The sequence below is a fragment of the Tinamus guttatus genome, unplaced genomic scaffold, assembly GCF_059628265.1.
Source record: "Tinamus guttatus ecotype Peru unplaced genomic scaffold, ASM5962826v1 Tinamus_guttatus_pri_ptg000580l, whole genome shotgun sequence".
NCBI lineage: Eukaryota > Metazoa > Chordata > Aves > Tinamiformes > Tinamidae > Tinamus > Tinamus guttatus.
This window is the reverse complement of record NW_028289114.1, coordinates 1,213,693-1,235,789: the sequence shown is the minus strand read 5'-3', so window position 1 is coordinate 1,235,789 and position 22,097 is coordinate 1,213,693. Positions and strand designations below refer to the sequence as shown.

Below are 22,097 nucleotides of genomic sequence, written 5' to 3'. Positions count from 1 at the left end.
CTAAATTGCCTGGGGGCAGTCGCTGCTGGAAGCAGCTGCTGCAGCGCTGGCAGGAATTGAGCCCGTGCGGGTATCAGTGACTGCAACGAGCTGCTTTTAAATGATGCAGGAGATGGGATTTGCCTCCCTTCTTTTAAGCAGTGTCTCCACAGGGTTATGGATTGCACCGCGCAGAATTTCTTTGTGCTCAAGTTGCTTCAATGACCACATAAATAACTCTGATCTCTTAAGTGCCAAGGTTTTGTTCTGGCTTCATCATTACCTGAATGCCTAATTTTAAAATGTACTTTGTTGTTTATCTCTATTAACCTACTAACGTATATTTATTGATCCAAGTTTTAATGAAAGTAAGTTAGATGCAAAACCCTTAAGGATGTCAGGGTTTTGAGATTGAATAAAATAAATATTTAGAATGTCCTTTCTGTTCTCTGCTATTTAAGATATGCTTGGCCTTGTTTAAAATGAATACACAATAGTTTGAAAATGGAACTGCTTGAGCAGAAAGGTATGGTTGCATCTTCCTGTCTTGCCCCTGGGGCTTCTGGTTTGATTTGTGTTTTCTGGAGGGTTTTTGGTTGCTTTATTTTGTTTTAAGAGGAATGACCTTTGTTTTCTTGGGACACTGTGAGTGATTTCCCAGGGAGCTGCCGAGTCCCCGCTGGCTCCGGCCGCTCGCGTTGTTCTCCCGGCTCTCTCCATGCGGACGCTGGCGCTGCAGTCAGCAGAGGGCTTTCCTCTCGCTCCAGAAATCCCTGCAGGGCCCTTGAACTGCAGCATCCTGAGCTCCGTGCAGCTGCCCTTCCCCAACTCCACATCCCGGCGCGTGGCAAGCAAGGTGCTGCTGCAGGCCGCTGCGTGCGAGCCGCGCCGGCGGCGCTGCCCTTGGGATCCGGGGCTGCCCGGCAGCTCCCGCTGCTTCTCCCAGAGCCTGGGGAAACGGCCTCAAGGTCCTTCAGAAGATGCATTTACTGATTAATCATCTTCAAAGGAGAAAACAAGTAAAAAAAAACCCACACATCTGCACTCAAGTACCCCAACACACACAGAAGCCCTAGGAAAACACGCACAGGTAGGGAGTGCTCCAGAGAGACTCTGGGGCAAAGTAAAATGTGGCTAAAAATCCTCCACGAAAACCTACTCCAGGGACCAGAGAGTTAATTAACTGGAGCTGCATTTTGGAAAGGACGAGGCAATTTTAGGCTTGGCAATATTTGTAGTTAAGCAGCCTTTGATGAGACGTAATCAAATCCCCTCCTGCGGGGCGAGCTGACTGCTGCAAGGTCAGGAAAGATCCTTCCCCTCCCTGGCTCCCCGCCGTTCGCGCACGCCGTTCTGTGTTTGGCTAAAAATAAGTCCTTTCAGCTTTTTCTCCCCTTGGATTTGTTTTGCTCCGCAGTTTCTGTCTCGGTGCAGTCGTGTCCCCTGTGCAGCGCGGGGACGTTCGGGTGCCCGCGCTCCCGAGCGCGGCCGTCGCGGCCCCGTCCGCGGCCCCGTGGCCGGAGGCTCCGGTGCGGAGGCGGCCGCTCCTCCCGCTCGCGCGCGGGCACGGACGGTGAGGTGGAAGGGGCCTCTCCACATCATCGTGGCACTGCGGCACGAGAACCCTGGGCAGCCCCGGCCGCCCCGTGCTCTGCCTCACGGGAGATGCTGTATCCAGGGGCTTCAAAGATGCTAGTTTGGTTTTCTGCATTTTGAGTATATGGTGAATGAATGTTCGCCATGAAAAACATCAGTGTGAACAGCAGCAGTTCCTCTTCTGCCTCAGCATTCCTCCAGTGATCTGAAGACAGCGTCAGGTCTGAGCTGAGGCACTTAGGTCGTGCCCAGCATTGCAGTGGCCAAGCACAGATATTATCTTGATTAAGCACTACTTCATGCTCTGCAATGGGCAAGTTAAGTATTTTTAATTATTTAACAGATGAAAGAATTGCGATAGGTGAATCTGTACTTTAGAAAGCGTTTCATTTTCTCCTAAGGGTTTAATGCACACATGGCTGCCGGGTGACTCGTGTGCTCTCCGGAGCTAACGCAGCCCTTCTCGGGTATTGCAGTGCTGCGACCTGGGGTTCCACGCCAGCCTCGCGCGGACCTTCCGGACGTACCTGTCGGCTGAGTATAACCTGGAAACCTCGCGGCACGAGGGCCTGGACATCATCGAGAACGCCGTGGACAACCTGGACGCGCGCAGCGACAAGCACACCGTCATGGACATGTGCAACCAGGTCTTCTGCCCGCCACTGAAGTTCGAGTTCCAGCCCCACATGGGGGACGAGGTACTGCGCTCGGCACGGCTGCGGGCCCTCCCCAGAGCCAGCCCTCGCCTGGCTGCTCCTCATCCTCACCGCGGTCACTGCGTTGTTTCTGCTTCCAAATCCCTCTGCTCTGTCTTCCCATGCTGCTGTTCATGTGTCCTTTCTTAATGAGACTTGGCTCATTAAGGCTCCCCCTTTTAGTCTGCCTCTTACTCGCTATCTGTCTCAATTAGAAAAACCATAATTTGACCTTGCTGAACTGCCTTGCAGATTTGTAGAAGTGAAACTTTGATTTATCTTTGATTTAATTGAGAAGCTTCAGCTTTAAAATGCTGTGGGAAGTGCTTTGTGCCCAGACATGGGGCACGGCTGGCCAGAAGGGGCCACCTGCCTCTCCAGAGCGCGCGAGGAGCGCGGGTGCTGCAGGAGTCACCAGGGTTTGTAGCTGTGCGCGCCGGTCGGTGGCTGATGGGCTGCGTCCCGCCTGTCCCCTGCCCAGGTGTGCCAAGTGAGCGCCCAGCAGCCTGTGCAGACCGAGCTGCTCATGCGGTACCACCAGCTGCAGTCGCGACTCGCCACGCTCAAGATCGAGAACGAGGAGGTAGGAGAGCGGCGGGCGCAGCCGGCCCCGCGCGCCCCGCGCCGCGCTGCCGCTCACGCTGCCTCCGCACGCGCCGCTTCGCCGGCTGCTCCCAACCCGGCTCTCCTCCCTTTCTGATAGGTGCGGAAAACTCTGGACGCGACGATGCAGACCTTGCAGGACATGCTGACAGTGGAAGATTTTGATGTTTCAGATGCCTTCCAGCATAGTCGCTCCACTGAGTCGGTCAAATCCGCTGCCTCGGAGACCTACATGAGTAAAATCAACATTGCCAAGAGGAGAGCCAACCAACAGGAAACTGAAATGTTCTACTTCACAGTGAGTCTCGTCTTGTGCAGTATGGGACACAGGGCATTAATTGCTAGGGCCCTGTCCCGATTTCCTGCTCATTAGTGAAGAGTTTCGCTTTGTCTCCTGTTTGCTTCGGATTTGGAATGCGTTTCCCAGTGGCACGGCAATGCATGGGGACTGGCAAGCTTTTTTACTCCTATTTCAGAAGGAACAACTGTAGAACCCAGTTGTGACCCCAACCTTACAGAGTCGCTGGGGTAGCTCCCAGCTGGGCTTGCAGGGTGTCACTGTTTGGTGGCGGTTCCTGGGCTGCTGTGTGTCCCTGCGGCTGGTGCTTGACCTCTGTGCAGAGCTTTACACTTTCTGGTGAAGTACTTGTAGCACAAGCCATAGGACATCAGTTCAGCAGCACTGCCCCTCGTTTAAGCATAGTTGATGCTAAGGTTAGTAGCATGTTGTGGTATTTATATATGCATAGAAAGGTTTCTAATTTCTTTATAACAGTGCTGTTATTCCAATTTGGGGAGAAAAAAAAGGGGGTGAAAAACCATAGCAGTTTTGGTTTTGCATTGTGTTGGTTTTTTAGATGCTTCTTGCAGGCATTTGCGATCTTTCTGATTCTCTGGCTTCCGTTTTCCTCTGTCTTCGCTGCTCCTCCTGCCTGCACAGTTGTTTGCTCCTGAGTGTCAGGGAGCCGTGTGGGGATGACGGGGGGGTGACGCCGCGCGTCGCCGTCGCTCAGCGCGAGCAGCAGCCCCAGCCCCGGGCACTGGCACCTCTGCCCGTTCCCTTGCCCGAGGGCCGCGTGCCGGAGCTGCAGGGAGCAGCCCTGGCCCTGCGGCGGCCGCGTGAGCAGCAGCTCTGCCAGCAGCCCTGACTGCAGTTTTATTGTTCACTGCAGAAATTCAAGGAGTATCTGAACGGCAGCAACCTGATCACCAAACTGCAGGCCAAGCATGACTTGCTGAAGCAGACCCTGGGAGAAGGTGAGTCGTGGGGTTGGCTCCGGAGAGGAACTGGAGAGATTTAGAAGCCTCATTCTCCAACAGAAGAGAATATATTTAATTTCACGTACCTTTGTCTATATATCAAAGATAAACAGCCCATGGTCTTGTTGTGCAAGAGCAGCCATGAATATCTTCACGTGGAAACTTGCAGAATTTTCCTGCAGGTCGGGGATCAACCTGCTGCGCAGACACTCAGCAGGATTTAGCCCAGAAATGGCTGGTTCAGCAGGAGCTGATTCTCATTAGAGTGACGTCTGGATTTACAAAACACTTGCTGAGGAATTCTTTGCTTTTTTAGCGAGGAGTTGGCTGCAAACTTGGTTTCTGTAGGTGCCAAGGGAGAGCAGGAAGGAGGAATGTGTGGCCAAGTGGTTCTTTTTTATGCGTCTTGGAAAAAAAAAGAATAAATCAGCTTTTCTGGCCTTGGGAGAAAGGCACAAACAGCATGCACAATTAGTTCACTTTTTTTTTTTTTTTCAGTGGATTGACAAGTACTGTAAAATGTGAAGAGATCTCATCATTGGTGACTTCCTGCCTTTTATATAACACCAGGCAGTAAAAATTACACAAAGGGGATGAGAACATTGACAGGCAGAAGCGAGGCCGCCGGGCCGCGCTGAGCGGGTGCCGTCTCGCCCCGCCGTGCTCCGATGCGTTAGCTCCTCCGCGAGGCGCCGCGTCGCTCCCCGGGGCCCTGGTCCTGGTCCGGCCGCCCCTTCCCGGTGTGTGCGTGGCCGGTGCCCGCGGCTGCGCTGGGCGCTGCGTGCGGGGACGCTGCGGCCGCAGGACGGGCTGCACATGGGCCCCTGGTGGCAGTGGGAATCAGAGACGTCTGCAGCTCCGCAGGGCCTTGGAGCCCCAGGACGTCTTTGGGGCGGGGGGTCTGTGTGTGTGAGTGCTGGGGGGGTCTGTGTGTTCCATAAGCCCTTTTCTGGTGACCGGTGGGGAGATGTGATTGAACCTCGGATGTTTTTTCTTCCTAGGTGAAAGAGCTGAATGCGGAACAACCAGGTGAGACAGTTCGGTTTCCTCTGCTTGGGGGAGCGTCTCTGCTCCCTTGGGCAAGGAGGGGCTGTGGGAAGGGCCCCTTGCTGTGCGCTGACGCGGCTGGGGCAGGGCAGGGCTTCACGGTGCCGGGAAGCTGGGGGCCAGCCCAGGATCACGTTGCTCTGCACGGATCGGTCAGGGTGGGGACAAGGGGGCTCCGCTTTCCTGCCGCGCGGTTCCCTGGCTGGCAGCCCTGCGGCACCGCTGCGCCCAGCGCCCGCTGCCTGCGTCCGGCCCGCGCAGGGACCCCCGCGTGCCGCCTCCGGGCGCTCCTGGCACCGAGGGCGCTGCAGCCTCCGAGCCGCTGGAGCCGGGAGGAGTTGGATCTGCTCCAAGGGCGTCTGCACGGGCACTGGTGACTGGCTGCAGTTGTGGTGGTCTCAGACACGGGCTGGTAGGACTCTAGACACATCCCCAGAACTCGCAGAAGCTCCGTGTTGTCTTTCCAGCCCATTTTAGCTCTTGGCAGGTCTGCAGTCGTGGCCAGTAGCCCCTTCCCTGCGGGAGCCGCCGCGCGGATGGCGCTGCCCGGGCTGCCTTTCCGGGCAGGAGGGGAGGTGGTGCCCGGCGCCGCGCGGTGCCCGGGCTGCTGCCGCCCGGCCCCAGGCCCCGCGCGGGGCCGCAGCCACCGGCCCTGCGAGCGCTGCGCGCGGCGCCCCCGGGCAGCTCTGCGGGCAGCTCCTGCGCCCGGTCGCCCCTTTCCCGGCCGGGCTGGCGTGGAAAGCAGCCGAGGGCAGCCCCGGCGCCTCTGCCCTGCCGCCCGCTCCGGAGGTGGGCGCGGAGTCAAACTGGCCCTTCTAGCTAAAGGCACTTCATTAAGGTACCCGTGGATCACAGTTGCCACCTTTGCATCGTTGCCTTCTGGAAGATGCCCATGTCCGTTCAGCTCCTGTGTGAGGACTTGTGCACTAAGTGGCCTTTATGGCCTCGAGTGGCCCCAGGGAAGGCTCAGGTTAGACATCAGGAAGGATTTCTACACGGAAAGAGTAGTCAAGCGCTGGAACAGGCTGCCCAGGGAAGTGCTGGAGTCCCCGTCCCTGACGCTGTTCAGGAAACGTGCGGATGAGGCACTTAGGGAAAGGTTTAGCAGGTTATGGTGATTAAGGGTTCGTGGTTGGACTCGATGAGCTTAAAGGTCTTTTCCAACCATAATGATTCCATGATTCCCTGAAGGCTCCTAGTGATGGCTCTGTCTGTGGCCGTGATCCCCCCTCCTCCACCAGCACCGCTGGAGGCAGAGGGCAGAGCTGTGCAGTTCACTGTTTGTGCTCGCTTGCTCTCTCGTGTGGATCCTGCTGCTTTGTCTTACATCTGTAACTGTCAGCAGAGGAGGCCAAGGTGTGGGCAGTGTTAGTGACGAGCGGCCTTGCAAACTCCCACCCGCTGCACGAACATCAGGCGCCCGTTTCCGTGGCCTGGTTTGCAGGAGCAGGGGGCACCCGTGGCCCTCGCTGCGCCCCGTGGGGTCTGCAGGACCCCGTGCCCCCCGGCGAGGCCCTCGGTGCCAGCCCAGCAGCCTGGGGGCGGTCGGGCGCTCCCGGGCTTTGCTGGGGATGACTGCGGTTCTGCCAGGAGCCGGGTGCAGGTTCCAGCTGGTCTCAGCACTAGCCCAGGGCGGCAGCGCGCTCAGCGGGCGCGAGCGACGCCGCGCCGAGCACCAGCGCCATCGTCTGCCTTCCGCGACGCGCTGGGCGCCGCGGCAGCGCGGCCTGGGGACCCGCGGACCGTGGGGCGCCGCGGGGACCGGCGCCTTTGCCGAACGGCAAGGGGGACGCAGCCGCCCGCGCTGCTCCTCGCAGCCCCGTCTCCGCTAAGCGCCCGCCCTGTCGTCGCATTTCCGTTGGTGTCCTGTTGATTTCTTTTGTTCCGTTTTCTCCCAGGCCCCCATGTCTTCCCCCTAAGCCACAGAAAATGCGGAGACCTAGGCCTCTCTCAGTGTATAATCATAAGCTCTTTAACGGCAATATGGAAACGTTCATTAAGGTACTTGCTCACTAACAGCAGGAGTCGATGGACGCTACAAACGCGATGGCAGCCAGTCTCGCCGCGCGCGGGCCGGCCGGCTCCGGGCCTCAGTGCAGACGTGTCCCCACGGCCAGCGCGGAGCGCCCCGGGCCGGCGTCGGGTGCTCCCGCTGGTGCTGGCATTGGGATGCTCGTCCCCAGCTCGCTGCTGCAGACCCCGCTGGCCCCGTTCAGTGTCCCGGTGGTGACCAGCCTGCTGCTCCTCCCGTCGTAGAGGAGCGGAGCTGCTGGGGGAAGAAGTGTCCGAACCTCTCAGTCCCTGCTGCTCCGGGCTCCCGCGTTGAGGCGGTGCCAGCAGTCGGCAGCGGTCCCGGGCGGATGCCCCGGGATGCCCGGCGCTGCCACCCAGGAGGTCGGCTCCCAGCAGCTCCCGTGCAGACGGAGGGGCGTCCGTGCCCGCCGCGGCGTGGGGCGATGCGGGGACAGTAGCTCCGGGAGAGGCAGCCGAGGCCGAAGGCAGCAGCGTGTCCTCCCCCCACAACACACATCGCCTCGTGCTTAGCTCCAGTCCTGTGCTCAGGCATCTGCATGCCCTGAAGAAAACTCTAGTGAAAATGCTGTAAGAAAAAGCAGCGAGAAAGTGCTGGATGCGCTCAGGCCTCGGCAGGGCCCAGCCCTGATCTACTCCCTTTAGCTCTTCTGGTGCTACCGTGAGCTGGGAAGTGGTGTTTGCCACCGGGCACCGTCACAAGTATCAAACAAGCTGATGGACGATGCTGCTCTTTAATGCTTGTAATTATTCCTTAGTTAAAGTGATTTTTAAAAAAAGAATGTTCATTAAAGCGCAGCCTGATGCCGTCGTTGAGGAGGAAGGATCTGTGCTGGAAACCCCGGGGCAGCAGCGCAGGGACCACCGGGGCTCTCCCCGTCTGTCACTGAGGCTCCGAGGCGGCAGCCGCGCCGGGAGGGAGGGACGTGGGGACACGGGGACGGGGCGGCCGTGTGGCCGAGCTGCCACCGCGTTTGAGCGTCCATGGCCTCCGACAGAGCCGCGTCTCTCACTGAACTCACCCCTGCTTACTCTTCTTTCTCTCCCGCTCTGCCGCTTTCCTTGCTCTCAGAGGAAGGAGGAATGCGCGAACGAGAAACCAGGTATTTACTGGAGCCCGTCCCTGGGACGGAGAAAGGAGCCCGGGAGGCGTCTGGCCCTGCAAAGCCCCTAAGGAGCAGGGCGGCCTCGCAGGGAGCCCAACGGGCCCGCGGGTCTTTCCCAGCTCCGTCCGCGGGGCCGGGCGCAGCCTCCGGCCGGGCCGGCAGCGCCGGAGCCGCCCGCGCGCCGGGACGGAGCTTCCCAGCACCATTAACAACTAACGACGCGGGTGGCGCGGGCAGCCCCGCAGCGCCTCTGCGTAGCGCCTCCTCTCCTGCCTGTCCTCTCGCTCCACTCAAAGCCTTTGCCTTTCCGCTCCGGGTGTTTGCAACCTGTTGTATGTTTGCAGTGTGTTGTCCTCAGGAACCGGGAAGATCTCACTGTCTTTTTCTCTTTCCTGAAGGACTCGGGCCAGGCCATCCCGCTCGTGGTGGAAAGCTGCATTCGCTACATCAATTTGTACGGTGAGTGGGGCGCCGCCGGCACAGACTCCCTGCGCAGGGGACGGCGCGTGGGCAGCGGCGGGAGCTGCGCGGCCCAGCCTGGAGGTACCGTAGGAGAAGGAGAGAGGCCCCATTCGATAGGACCTGCTGGTGCCTATAGCCCCGTCTGCACAGGACCTACCGGTGCCTACAGCCAGCAGCTGCCCTGAGCCCTGCAGCTTGTGGCACCCCATCCAGTGCCTTCTGCTCCGCTGCAGAAATCCGGTGTTTGGGACGCTTTGCAGGAGCCCTGGGGTGCATTCCTGTACTCGTGCACTGGGCAGTGTGGAAAATCAGGATAGGGCTTTGATCCATAAGTAACTGCTGTCTGAGCACCTAACTGCTCGTGAAGCACAGCTCTGTGGAGCACGAGCAATTGGTTCTCTGAGCCTTCAGGTTGAGGTGCAGCTGCTTACAGTTCCCACTGTTCTCTGCCCAAAAGTCACACCCAGAATCTCTTCAGATTTCCGTAAAACTGAGCTGTTGACTTATTAAGGTTTGAAGTTATTTCCATCACCGTTTTTCAAATCTTTAAACAAACAAGCAAACAAACAAACATGTGCTCTTTTCCAGGCCTTCAGCAACAGGGTATTTTTAGAGTTCCTGGCTCCCAGGTGGAAGTCAATGACATCAAGAACTCGTTTGAGAGAGGTGCGTGGCCATGCGCGGCGGTTCCTGACCCGCTCCCCCTGCTCGCGGGGAGCAGAGGTTCTTGCTGGACTTGTGGTGTGTGCGGGCTGCTGGTTGGGTTCATTAGCTGTTTGGGTATCCCATGCCAGCCCTATCCGTGAGGAGGAACTAGGAGGTTTTCTCCACTTCTGGTATCCTAGTGTTGTGCCCTCAGCAACAGCCAAGAACAGTCACTTAAGGAAAGAATACCCTAAGAGTGATAGATACAGAGATCTGTTCTGCAACCACTAATTGCCAGCATGAAAGCCTCAGCTATGAGAGCCATCCAGTAGTCTGCAATCCATTCTCAAGGAGCTTTTACCAATTCTCAGGACAGTGAGTGAGTGGTAGGAAAGGTTGGAAGGTTATTTCTGTGAAGAGGGGATTAATGACGTCTTCATCCTCAGGACAGGTTTAAAATCTCCATAATAAGCTGTGTGCCCATGGTCTCAGCATGATGCTGTGTGGCAGAGCACCTTATTGAACGGCTCTCCTGCCAGGAAAATGCACAGCATTGCCGTTCTGCACGGGGGAGGCTTTCCGAGCTGTGGAAGATGCTGGTTTTACACCATGAGGTTGGGGACGAACTCCCTGTGTGCGTCTGACTTGGCAGTGATGCTGGAAACAAACCTCTTTCTGGGCAGGTGAAGATCCCCTTGCTGATGATCAAAACGAACGTGACATTAACTCAGTGGCCGGAGTCTTGAAGCTCTATTTCCGAGGACTGGAAAACCCACTCTTTCCTAAGGAAAGGTTTCAAGATTTGGTATCTACTATAAGTAAGTACAAGTGATGGGTCTTGTTGGAGAAAAGGGTGGGTCAAGAAAAGCATTAAGTAAGGTGCAAATAAAGCTGGGTTTGCAGACAGTGGTTTAGGCGGTAGGGGATGTTGGGCTGCAATGGAAGTTGTTGCATGGGGATGCAAAGAGTCAGGGTAGGAGGCTGGAGCTGCAGGCAGAGGCTGGGGCTCTTTAACCACAAGAAGTCCGGGCTGCTCCTGGGGAGGCTCTGGCTGCTGCCTGCCCTGTTCCCACTTCTCCTTCCAGCTCTGCTGCGCCCTGGGCAAGGGAAGCAGCAGCTGTCCCAGCTGGGGCTCGTTCCTGCTCTGCCTTGGATGCCCTGCAGATGGGGATGGTTTATTTGAGGAACGAGGCACCCTGGGCTTCCAGGGCTGTCTGTGTGTGAGAGCAGATACTGCGCTTCGGGGAGCCTCTCGTTGCAAACAGCAGCTGCTGGTTTTATGGATGGTTTTCTCTCCCCTCCTTCAGCGTTTTTACGTGCAGCCAGAACCTTCTTCTTCCTCACTTTCCTTTCTGCTGCTCTTGGTCTCTTTGAAGTAAGGACAGATTTTCAGGGAACCGGGTGCCCGCTTCCCATTGGAACCTGCCCTGGAACGGCTCCCGTCACGGGCCGGGGCACGAGGAGGGGTCTCCATCCGCCCGCCGCAGGGCGAGCGCAGGGGAGCAGCGCCCAGAGCCCCTGCACGATAGGTGGGTAGGGAAAGGGCCCTGGGTTTGCAGGGGCTCCCTTGGGCTGGGCCTGCGCTGCAGTGATCCATGATCACTCCATTAATTCCTCGGAACTGCAGCCAGCTGAGACATTTTGCTAAGTTAACAACCATAAGCGTGCCGAGACAACTTGTTCCTCTGGGTTTTGGACAGATATCTATTTATGTTGCAATCTTTCTTTATCCACTTCTTATTTACCTGACTCTTTTACAAATTTCCTTCTTAAGTTGGAAAGAAATTTCCTCCTTAAGGTTGAACTAAGCAGAAAAGCTGGAGAACCCAATGAGCAGTAACAGGATAGATATGTTCCTCAAAAGGAAAAATCTGCGAAATCAAAGTAAAGAGAAAAAATGTGCATTGTTGGACTGCAGGCAGGTTTTGCTCAGCGTTTTGGAGCTGGGAGAGCCTCCACGGTCAAACGGGCGCCCGGGGCCGAGCCGTCGTGCAGCGCGTGGAGCAGCCCCGCGCCCTGTTTGCTCCTGCAGGAACGGGGTGGTGTTGATCCTGGGCCTGGGCTTCGTGCGCTGCTGCGGAAAGTGGTAAATCCTGGGTGCTGACTCCGAGCTGTGGGAATGTAGGAGCATTCCCAGCAGGAGGACGGGGAGGACCTGAGGGTTAGGAGTAATGTTGATGGAAACCTTGTTGTGAGATCTGCCCAGGCCAAGCAGCGCTGCGTTCACCAGCGGCAGTGTTGACTGCGGCTTTGGAGAAATAGTGCAGCTGTTGAGGAATGAGCTAAATAATGCATGAACTGTTATTTTACACATAAACCAATGGAAACCTCTCTGTTTTTGCGGAATCTGAACGTCCTCGTGGCTTTGGCCATGGCAGAGGCCCGTGCCCGTCGCCAGGGCTGCTCCCGGGCCGCGAGGATGGCTCTGGCCCAGCAAGGGCTCCCCTTGGAGTCCCTGGGCTCTGTCCCGGCGCTGGGTAAACGTTTGCTCTGTCCTGGTGTTGCAGAAATCGAGAGCCCCCTGGAGAGAGTGCACCAGATCCAGCAAATCATCGTCACGCTGCCCCGCGCCGTCATCGTGGTCATGAGATACCTCTTTGCTTTCCTCAACCAGTGAGTCCCTTTGCTCTCTGGCCGCGTTCCTTCGCGCTGCCCTACCCGGGCTTCCCTGCACCCGTCGCACGAGTCGCTGCGGGTGCTGCCGTGGTCAGGGGCACGCGCTGGCCCCGGGGGTGCTGCTGGCCCCGCGCTGCCCGCGGCGGCTCTAACGCCTCTGCCTGCAGCTTGTCGCAGTACAGCGACGAGAACATGATGGATCCCTACAACCTGGCCATCTGCTTCGGCCCCACGCTGATGCACATCCCCGACGGACAGGACCCCGTGTCCTGCCAGGCGCACGTCAACGAGGTCATCAAAACCATCATCGTCCACCACGAGGGCATCTTCCCCAGTCACAGGGAGCTGGAAGGACCCGTCTACGAGAAGTGCATGACGGGCGGCGAGGAGTACTGGTGAGCGCTGGCTGCAGGGCTGGCATTGCCCTCGTAGCCACGGAACACGGGAAATCTCTGAAAAGACAAAACAAAAAACCCACAGCCTCAGATTAGCGCTAAGTGCTAATACGTATTTATCTTGAGGATGCTGGAATTCTACCTGGCATTCCCATCTAGGTTTTAACAAGCCAGGATTTATAATAGGCTTGACCTGGTTTATGTGGAAGCTTTATACATCTGTGGGACCTGAGATTCACTGATATGGGTCACACGTCACCATCATTACTGGTGCAAAAAGAAGAGAAAATGTCAAAATTCATTGTGAATGAGTGGAAGAAAATTTGGTATCGTTTTATAGTTGTTTTGCCAAATCTGAGTAAGACACGTGAGCACCAGAACGTACAGTTCTGGGCCTGAAGATCAGGGTGTTTCAGAGTGTTTCCAGCTCTCAAAGCAAGTGCCATGATTGAAAAAGGCACAAAGGGTCCTGTCTCAGCCCTGTGGAGAGGGAAAGCATAGCTCCTTCCAGCACCACGGAGCCAGATTTCCCCCCGGCAAATTATTTTTACCCAGGAGCTGGGGATCAGAACCCCGTTCCTGAATTGTCCTGAAGCGCCCGCACTCTCTTCCAGCGACAGCCCGCACAGCGAGCCGGGCACCATCGACGAGGTGGACCACGACAACGGCACGGAGCCGCACACCAGCGACGACGGTGAGCACGGGCTGTGGAAACGGGCCCCGTGCCGCAGGAGCCGCGTGTGCGCCAAAGCAAGGCGCGCTCTGCTCCGCGCCCAACGGCGCCGGGCTGCACTGGGGCTTCACGGGGGGATGTCGCTGTGTTTGGTGTGTGTGTGAGGATAAACATTCCCTAGACGTTTCTATCATCGGATGTGCACAGATCTCACTGCAGTCTCCTTTCATGCAGGATCCATAGGGATTTTGTGTTTGTTCCCCAAGATCCCGTTTTCCTTCCCTCTGCTCTCCCTGCCTGTGCCCCCGTGCAGCCCGGGGATGGCTCCTGCCGTGTGGAACATCTCCCTCCTCCCCAGCCTTTATTCCCGCTGCTCCTGGCCCTACGGAGATGCCGGGTGCTGCGGCGCTCCGGGGTGGCGTGAGGGGCTGGTGCCGCCTGGCCCCGGCGGCGGCCGCGGCTCCGCACGAGGCACCGTCCCCGTCCCCGTTCCCAGCGCCGCGGGGGGCAGCGCGGGACGCCCAGGCCGAGCGAGCGCCGCTCAGCCAATTTAACGCCCGGGCGGTCACATTAATGGTGTGATTGGAGTTTCCGGGTGATTAACGGCAGCGCGGAGGAGCAGCGGGGCCTCGTGAATGCGCTCGTCCTTGTCCCCGTCCCCTCGCCCCGCGTTCCTCGCGTGTGAGGAGCTCTCCTCGCCCCTCCTGCCGCGTTTGCCACAAGAGCAGCCGGCCACCGCGTTGGCCACGTTCGTGCCCACGTGTGTTTTAAGCTGGCGTGCTTGGGGGGTGTCGTCATCAGCAATAACTTGGGCCAAAGCATCTCCAGGACAAGGAAGGGAATCGGGGAGGTTAGCGGGGCTTTGATTGCGGGATCTGACACAGCTCCATGAGTCTGGAAACAAATGGGGTCTGTCTCCAAAGAAGTCCCATTAGAATGCAGGTAGGAGGCTGTCCGTGCGGGAGAAGATGCCGTGGGCGCGCGGGACGTTCCCCTCTCCCTGCCTGGCGTTTCTGGTAGCTCACGTGAGTGTCAGCGGCTCCGGGGGTCCCGTCAAACCCTGCTCGCCCGGAGCCCGGCTGCGCCTCCCCGTGCGCGCGCTGAGCTCCCCCTTTGTGCCCTCCCCTGCAGAAGTGGAGCAGATCGAGGCCATCGCCAAGTTTGACTACGCCGGGCGCTCCCCGCGGGAGCTCTCCTTCAAGAAAGGGGCCTCGCTGCTCCTCTACCACCGGGCGTCGGAGGACTGGTGGGAAGGGAGACACAACGGCGTGGACGGCCTCATCCCGCACCAGTACATCGTGGTGCAGGACATGTGAGTACGGCCAGGGCCTGCGCAGCCGCCCTGGCTTGCCCAGGGTTTGGTAACATTGCCGGTAATTCCTGGCCTGATCCCTTGTGCTCCCGGTTCTTGGCAGATTGTTTCCTGCTCAGGCTTTCAAAGCCAAACTCTAAGGACTAAGGATTCCCTGGGATGGCAGTGTCAGCCCGGGGATGCGCTGCCCCCATCGGTGCTTCCCCAGCTCCGGGGGTGTCCGGAGCCTGGTCTGGCCCTGGAGCGGCAGCGTTTGCAGCGGGCTCTGCTCGGATCCCAGTCCCCGCTTCGTTCCGCCTGACGCGGGTCCCGTTTTCCGCAGGGACGATGCGTTCTCCGACAGCCTCAGTCAGAAGGCGGACAGCGAGGCGAGCAGCGGGCCGCTGCTGGACGACAAAGCCTCCTCCAAGAACGACATCCAGTCCCCGACGGATCATATCCCAGACTACGGATTTGGGGGCGTGATGGGCCGGTAGGGAAACCCTCTCGTTTTCCTGTGAACACAGAGGCGGTTGCTGCCGGGTTCAGGGTCGCATGCCGCGTCGGGCAGGGTGACACAGAGCGCCAGGAAGTGCTGCAGGGGGGTGTGACGTGCGGACCGCTCAACGTAGCTCCTAACGCCCAGGGAATGCCGTGCTCTCCCTTCCTCGGTCCTCCCTAAAACGTGCATCTCCCCTCGTAGCCTGGTCCTCGGGAGCCGAAGGGCTGGCCCGGGCTTTGGTGAGCGTTTCCGAGCTGACATTGTCTTGCAGCATGCAACCCGGGGCTTGCGATGTGTCGGGCCGTGACCTGGTCTTGTGATGGATTCTTTGCAGAGTGAGATTGAGGTCTGACGGCGCAGCTATCCCTCGCCGTCGGAGCGGGGGGGACACGCACAGCCCGCCCCGAGGGCTGGCCCCGGGCATGGACACTCCTCCGCGAGCGGCCGCCTGTCCTAGCAGCCCCCACAAAATGCCACTTAACAGAGGCAGGATTGAGAGCCCCGAAAAGCGCAGGATGGCGACATTCGGCAGTGCAGGCAGCATCAATTACCCAGACAGGAAGGCCTTGGCTGATGGCCACCCGCTGAGATCGACCTGTGGATCGACTAGACACAGTAGTCTTGGAGATCAGAAATCCCTAGAAGCAGAAGCGCTTGCTGAGGTAAGAGGGTTGTGAAGTGGCTCCTGGTGCTCAGGGATGGAGAGGCTGAAGTAAAACGCACTTGGATGACAGCACAGAGCCTCCTTCATCTCCGAGCACGGCCGAATCGTAGCACTGCTCTTGTAGCTACGATGGTCTGAGAATAAAGATGAAAAGCCGAAGATTTGCCTGCTTCTCCAACCATAGTGCTGGTCTAATGAAAGATACTGCCTCCTTCTGCAAGCCTTGTTCCTTCAAAATAATAGGCAGAAATGTTTGATCCCCACTGAAGTGCAGCTGGCAGTTCGTAGCTCTTGCAGGAAGAGAAGTATGTTATTTTCCTTTGAAACTCTGTATGAAACTTAGGAGGAAACTGTGTTTGCCAAATTCAGATTTGCTCAACTAGTGTTTGGAGAAAAGGGCTTCAGGTTTGTTAACGGCTGGTTGTATCTAGGACCTCAAAATGTAAGTGTAAGCAGCATATGGTGCCAGCAGTCATGCCATGTCATCATTGTCACCGCGGCCATCGCTTCCATGGCTCCCCCCGCGTTCCCCCTGCCTGCAGCAGAGCCCCTGCTCCCTGCTGCAGACCCGGTCACGCCGCTCACCCTGCGGAATTCCGGCCCCGCGTCCCGGGCTGCAGGACGGCCCCGCGTCGTGGGTGGCGGCCGGGGGACGGTGGCGGCGGCGCAGAGCCCCTGCGAGCGCCTCAGCCCTGGCCCTGCAGCGAGGGCAGTCTGCGGTGCGGAGGAGCCGCGCGGCTGGGGGCAGCGTGGCCGCCTTGGAGCTGCCGTTTCGTTGAGCTGGATTCGCCTTCAGGGTGTCGCGCGGGGTCCGCGGGCGCCCGCCTGGCTGGCCGGTTCCCTCGCGCACGGGGCCTCGTCTCGTTGCTGCCGTCCAGTGCTCACCCTAGAGCTTCCTCTGCACGACCAGCCCTGCACGTGCCGCTCCCTGCATGCACGGGAGGAGTCACGTACGCGGCGCTGCTTCAGAGCCCGCGCTGCGCCGCGTGGCGGCGGGGACGGGGACGGGGGTTGCCGCGAGGGGCAGAGTCGTCGTGCGGTGAGGAGAGCGGGGCTGGCGGCCGGCGTGCGCCCGCGGCCTGGAATCGGGGACGGCCCCGGCCGCGCTGGGGCTGCGGCTTCGCGCGGAGGCCCCGGCCTGGAGGCACCGTCTGGGGGCAGAGACATGCAGTGCATGCACACACGTGCACACCTGTGCATGCACACACACACACGCGCATGCACGCGCACACACGCGCTGGGGTCCAGAGCAGGAACCGGGAAGCAGGTTCTTGTGTCGCGGCGCTGGGGCATCGCTGCGGGGACGCGGGGCATTGCTGCTGGCACGGCAGGGACGCGGCAGCGGGCATTGCTGCTGGCACAGCCAGGCACTGCAGACGGGGACACGGCAAGGGGGCCTTGCTGCCAGCACAGCGAGAGCATTGCAGCGGGGACATTGCAGCGGGGACATTGCAGCGGGGACATTGCAGCGGGGACATTGCTGCTGGCACAGCAGGGACATTGCAGCGGGGACATGGCTGCCAGCAAGGTGGGGATAGTGCAGTGCAGGCATCACCGCTTGTGTGACAAGTGCATTTAACAGGGTTTAACATGGGGCATTGCAGCGGGCATTGCTGCTGGTTAAACAGGACATTGCTGCTGGTCTAATGGGGGCACTGCTGTGGGCACTGCTGCTGGTCTAGTGGGCATTGCAGTGGGCATTGCTGGTCTGACGGGCATTGCAGTGGGCATTGCTGCTGGTCTGGCAGGGGCACTGCTGTGAACATCGCTGCAGGTTTTAACGGGGCATTGCTGCTGGTCTGACGGGCATTGCAGCTGCATTGCTGCAGGTTTAACGGGGCATTGCTGCAGGTTTGATGGGCATTGCAGCTGCATTGCTGCTGGTCTGACGGGGCGTTGCAGCCAGCACAGGGAGGGGAGCGGCCCGGGCAGCGCGGCGCGGTTTGCTGACCCTCTTGTCGGTGGCGTTGGCAGGACATCGAGAAGACCATGAGCACGGCGCTGAACGAGCTGCGCGAGCTGGAGCGGCAGAACACGGCCAAGCAGGCGCCCGACGTGGTGCTGGACACGCTGGAGCCCATGAAGACGCCGCCGGCGGGCGCCGCGAGCTCGGAGCCGGCCAGCCCGCTGCACACCATCCTCATCCGCGACCCCGACGCCGCCATGCGCCGCAGCAGCAGCTCCACCGCCGAGATGCTGACGACGTTCAAGCCGGCGCTGTCGGCGCGGCTGGCCGGGGCGCAGCTGCGCCCGCCGCCCATGCGCGCGGCGCGCGCCCGGCCGTGCAGCACCGCTCGAGCAGCAGCTCCAGCTCCGGCGTGGGCAGCCCCGCCGTCACCCCCCACCGAGAAGCTCTTCCCCGGCGCCGCCGACAAGTCGGGCACCATGTAGGCCGGGCTCGGGCGGCCCCTCCGCCCTGTACATACCCAGGTGGCCGCGGCCGTTCTGCGTCTTGTCACTGGAGAACACGCGTTACATGTAGGAGTCTCGCAAACATAGTGTACAGAGTTCAGTAACTTTTTTTTTTCTCCAAGTAGATTTACCTCAGAAACTGGCTCTGAAACATCCTCTCTAGCGAAGTCTGGGTCTGGTGCTTGTGTGTCCCGGGGTCCCGTGTGTGTGTGCGGAGGTGCAAGGAGCAGCCGTCCGGGGCAGGGCAGGCCTGGCGCTCCTGGTCTGCGCCGCGGCCGTGGAGATGCCCGTGGAGATGCCCGGGCGCAGGGCGGCCGCGCGGGCCCTGCTCGCCGCGCGCTCCCATCCGCGGGCGCTGCCGGCCCCTTCCAGCGCCAGCGCTGAGCTCCTGCGCCCGTCCCCGCTGCCCGGGCTCGCGTCCCTGCCTTCCCCGCGGGGCCGTGCGGGGCCGGGCAGGGCCGTGCGGGGCCTCCTGCCCCTTCCCCGGCTCCGCGGCCGGCGCTGGGGGCCCAGGAGGGGCCTGTGCGCACGGCAGGGCGGGAGGGTCTCGGGTCAGGTCGTGTCTTCTTGCATGAAAAGCATGAGCCATATTTGACCATATCAGATGCATACCTGATCTGATGGGGCGATACTTTGCACTTTCTGTACTGTACTATATACTGCAACAGTTTGAGTTTATGCAAAAGAAAAACCCTTTTGTTTTTCCTCTGAACATTTAACCCAGAGAACAAAACGCGCAGCCAGACCCGGGGCTGCGGTGCCCGTCCTGGGTGAGCGACCCCCGTGCGGCCGCGGAGCCGGGCGCTCCGGCCTCTCTCTCCGCGTCCCGCGGCGGCACCGAGGCCATGGCCACGGCCCCGCCGGCCCTGCTTGCCCGCCCCGCGCTGCCCCTTCCCCTCCTCGGGCGCCCCGTGGCCCCGGCACGAGCAGGGGGAGGCCGGGACCACGCGCCAACCCTTGCACTTAGTAGATAGCTCAGTGTTAAAAGAAAGAGAAAAAAAAGACAAAAAAAAAGGAAAAAAAAAAAAGAGAAACCCCCCAAAAGCCCGCGGGGCCGCCCCGGGGTCGGCCGCCGGCTCCCGCCCTGCTCCTTCCCCTCGCGTCTCCCCTCCGCAGGCACCGGCTGGCAGCTCCCCAGGCCCGTGCTCACCAGCTGGTTTTGCTTTTTATTTTCCCCCCTTCCTACGTTTAAAGATGCGGTACGAATTCCGATGTCTTTCTGTTAAATTATTGCCTTTCGTTTCTCTTTGTTTTGTTCCGTTGGGGTTTTAATGCAGTTATTTTCTTATCTTTAAGTGCCTTTTTGAGCACCAGAACAAATGCTTGGAGTTACCGTGCCAGGAGCCGCGCGCTGCAGGCGCCCGCGCCGCTGTGCTCTGCCGCAGCCGTTGCTCTTAAAGTCCCTTTTAGTTTTTTTAAATGAAATAAAACCTGGATGTTTTGTTGAAGAGTAAACTAGCCCTTTTTAATATGGAACTCCAATTGTAGTTTTAACTACTGTAAATTTAAGGGCAAAAAATGTATTTTTCTGTAATTTAACTTGACACAGAATTTAACCACTTATGTTGTAGGAGTGCTGTAACTGGAAGCTGCTCATGCTTTGTGAGTAACGTTGTCCTGATCGCTGATACCTCCTTCGAGACCTGGGCCATAGCTCCAGGGGGTTCACAGAAGTGTTCGCTTAGACTGTGAAAATTTACAATTTAGCAGTTGGTTTAAGAGAGTGCTGGGAGCACCCGTCCTGCCAGGTCATCCTGCTGTGTCCACCGGAGCCCGGGAGCAGCTCTGCCCTCACGGACGTGTCCTGGCGGTGGAGGTGGTGGCCACGTGGCTCTGTCCAGCCCCATCGTCATGGACCCGTCCATGGCGGTGGAGGTTGTGGTCCACGTGCCCCCGTCCTCCTGGACGTGTCCGTGTTGGTGGCGCTGTGCCCGCGGGGTCCGGTCTCGCCGTCCCGGGTGGGAGCTGCGCACGCGGGGCTGCTCCCGGCGCTGCTGCTCCCGGCGCTGCTGCTCCCAGGGTCCCTCTGGCCCGCGGCTCTCCCGGCGCCGCGGAGCGGCGCGCTCGGCCGGCAGCGCTCGGTGCTGCTGACTCAAGCCCCGCACCCGCGTGCAGCCTCGAGCGTGGGTCCCTGCACGCGCGCGGCCCCCAGAGCTGCTGCTGGTGCCTCCCGCGCTGCAGTTCCCCGCGTGCCATCGCGGTGCGCGGCGCGATGGGCCGCCCTCCCTGGCCTTGTCCCCCCCGGTGTCGTCTCTGTCCCGCTCCGTAACTGCCGCTCGGCCGGCGGCTCCGAGCGGCGCTCGTGTTTGCTGGTGATGCCGTGTACTGACCCACCGGGTGGATGTGGACTCATCCCCTTGAATAAAACAGCTTAACTTTTCTCAAAAACGCTTGTCCGGTTGGTCACGTTTCAGCGCGGGGCCTGGGGGCCGTGTGGGTCCCGTCCCTGTGTGTTCTGCCCCTCTCCATGGCCTGGGGCCGTGGTCAGTGGTGACGCGGGGGGCTGGGATGGGGACGGGGGGACATGGGGAGGAAGGGGTGACACAAGGGCGCCCTGGGGCCGGGCAGCAGAGCGGCCAGGGGGCTGGAGCCTGCGCACTGCCTGCACCGCTCCGTGCACCCCATCCGCTCATCCTGCCTGCGCGTGCAGCTGTGGCCAGCCCCGGGTGTGCAGTGGCCGCGGGTTGTGGTCCCAGCCCCAGGACGGGGCTGCTCCGCGCGGCCCTGCGCGTGCTGAGCGCAGCCGCTGCCGCCGCGGCGCCTGCCCGAGGGTCCCGGCTCCCGGGCACCCCCATGCTGGGACCCCCGTGACACCCGGGCACGGGCAGCCCCACGCAGGCCGCAGGCACCGCCGCAGCGCCCGTCGCGCTGCCCCCAGCACCGTCCTGAGCCCCCTGAACCGCAGCCCGCAGCGCCGCGCGAGCCCCAGCGCAGCCGGTGTCCCCGGTGCGGCACTGCGGCCGAGCCCGGCGCAGCCTCCTGGCGCTCCCGGCACCGCTGGCCCCTCCGCTCTGCGGCCCGTGGGGGGCAACAGCCCCGCGGCGCCAGCGGCCTGCGGGGACGGGAGCCCGGGCTGCGCCGCGCGGCGATCCCTGTGCAGCCCTTCGGAGCAATCCCTGCGGATCCCAGCGGGAGGCGCAGCCCGGCACAGCGATCCCTGCGGATTCCAGCGGGATGGTGCAGCCCTTCGGAGCAATCCCTGCGGATCGCAGCGGGATGGCGCTGGCTGCCCGGGTGCTGCCTCTGGACGGGGAGCCCTGCAGCGACTCCCGGATGCTCCCGGGCCCGGCGGTGCCGCGTCCCCACGTCCCCGCGCCCTCGCTCACACCGAGCGCCCCGTGTCACTCGCAGCCCGCTGCAGCCTTGGCCGCTTACGCACTGGAAGTCTTTGGGTGCTGGAAGTTTCAGTTACAATCCAGCTCGATCCCGACCTGCTGCCGCTCGTGGCCGCGGCAGGGTCCCGTCTCCGCCTGCCGGGGTGGGTGCCAGGGCGGCTGGAGCTCCCGGCCCCACGGGCTCTGCCTCCCGCGCAGCAGCGCGTGCCGGGCAGTGCAAACGCGGGTGCCGACGCGCTTGCGGCAGGGCCAGGGGCTGCTCTGGGCTGCCCGCGCGCTGCGGGCACACACGGAGCCGCACGGAGCCGCACGGAGCCGCACGGAGCCGCACGGAGCCGCAGCAGCACAGCCCACGGGGGCGGCTCCAAGCGCAGGGGTTTCCGCGGGCCCGGTGCCAGGCAGCAGTGCTGCCCATCGGGGCGCGAGCTGCCGCCCACGGAGTCGCTGTTTAAACGGGGTTTGCAGCAGCAGACGCAGCCGTCGAGGGCCCCAGCGCCTCTCCCGCAGAGCTGGCTCTGGCCCTGGCTCTGGCTCCGGCTCCGGCTCCAGCTCTGGTTCTGGCTCTGGCTCCGGCTCCAGCTCCAGCTCCGGTTCTGGCTCCGGCTCCGGTTCCGGTTCCAGCTGTGCGCTGGGCGCAGGCAGGGCTCCCCGCAGCTCAGAGCGGGGAGTGGGAGCTGCTCCGATCCCCTCTCCTGTGTCCCCTGGGTCCTGGCGAGGCTGCCCCGGGCAGGAGGCCACACACGCGCCGCTTCCATCCGGGTGGACGTCCCCAGGCAACCCCCTGC

The 22,097-nt window shown here is 60.7% G+C and overlaps 1 protein-coding gene across 1 annotated transcript in view; it reads left to right on the top strand.

The window, feature by feature from the left end:
* SRGAP3 (SLIT-ROBO Rho GTPase activating protein 3) overlaps window positions 1–17,956 on the top strand; it is a 59,575-nt gene extending 41,619 nt beyond the window's left edge. Inside the window, 18 exon segments of the mRNA XM_088534631.1 lie at window positions 2,052–2,273; window positions 2,752–2,853; window positions 2,974–3,171; window positions 4,046–4,130; window positions 5,135–5,162; window positions 7,079–7,181; window positions 8,716–8,776; window positions 9,368–9,445; window positions 10,108–10,242; window positions 11,932–12,037; window positions 12,208–12,435; window positions 13,050–13,129; window positions 14,240–14,420; window positions 14,743–14,892; window positions 15,236–15,563; window positions 17,540–17,833; window positions 17,836–17,904; window positions 17,906–17,956. Of these exon segments, the coding sequence (XP_088390757.1) occupies window positions 2,052–2,273; window positions 2,752–2,853; window positions 2,974–3,171; window positions 4,046–4,130; window positions 5,135–5,162; window positions 7,079–7,181; window positions 8,716–8,776; window positions 9,368–9,445; window positions 10,108–10,242; window positions 11,932–12,037; window positions 12,208–12,435; window positions 13,050–13,129; window positions 14,240–14,420; window positions 14,743–14,892; window positions 15,236–15,563; window positions 17,540–17,833; window positions 17,836–17,904; window positions 17,906–17,956 (2,499 nt within the window).
* The last annotated feature ends 4,141 nt before the right edge of the window (window positions 17,957–22,097 follow it).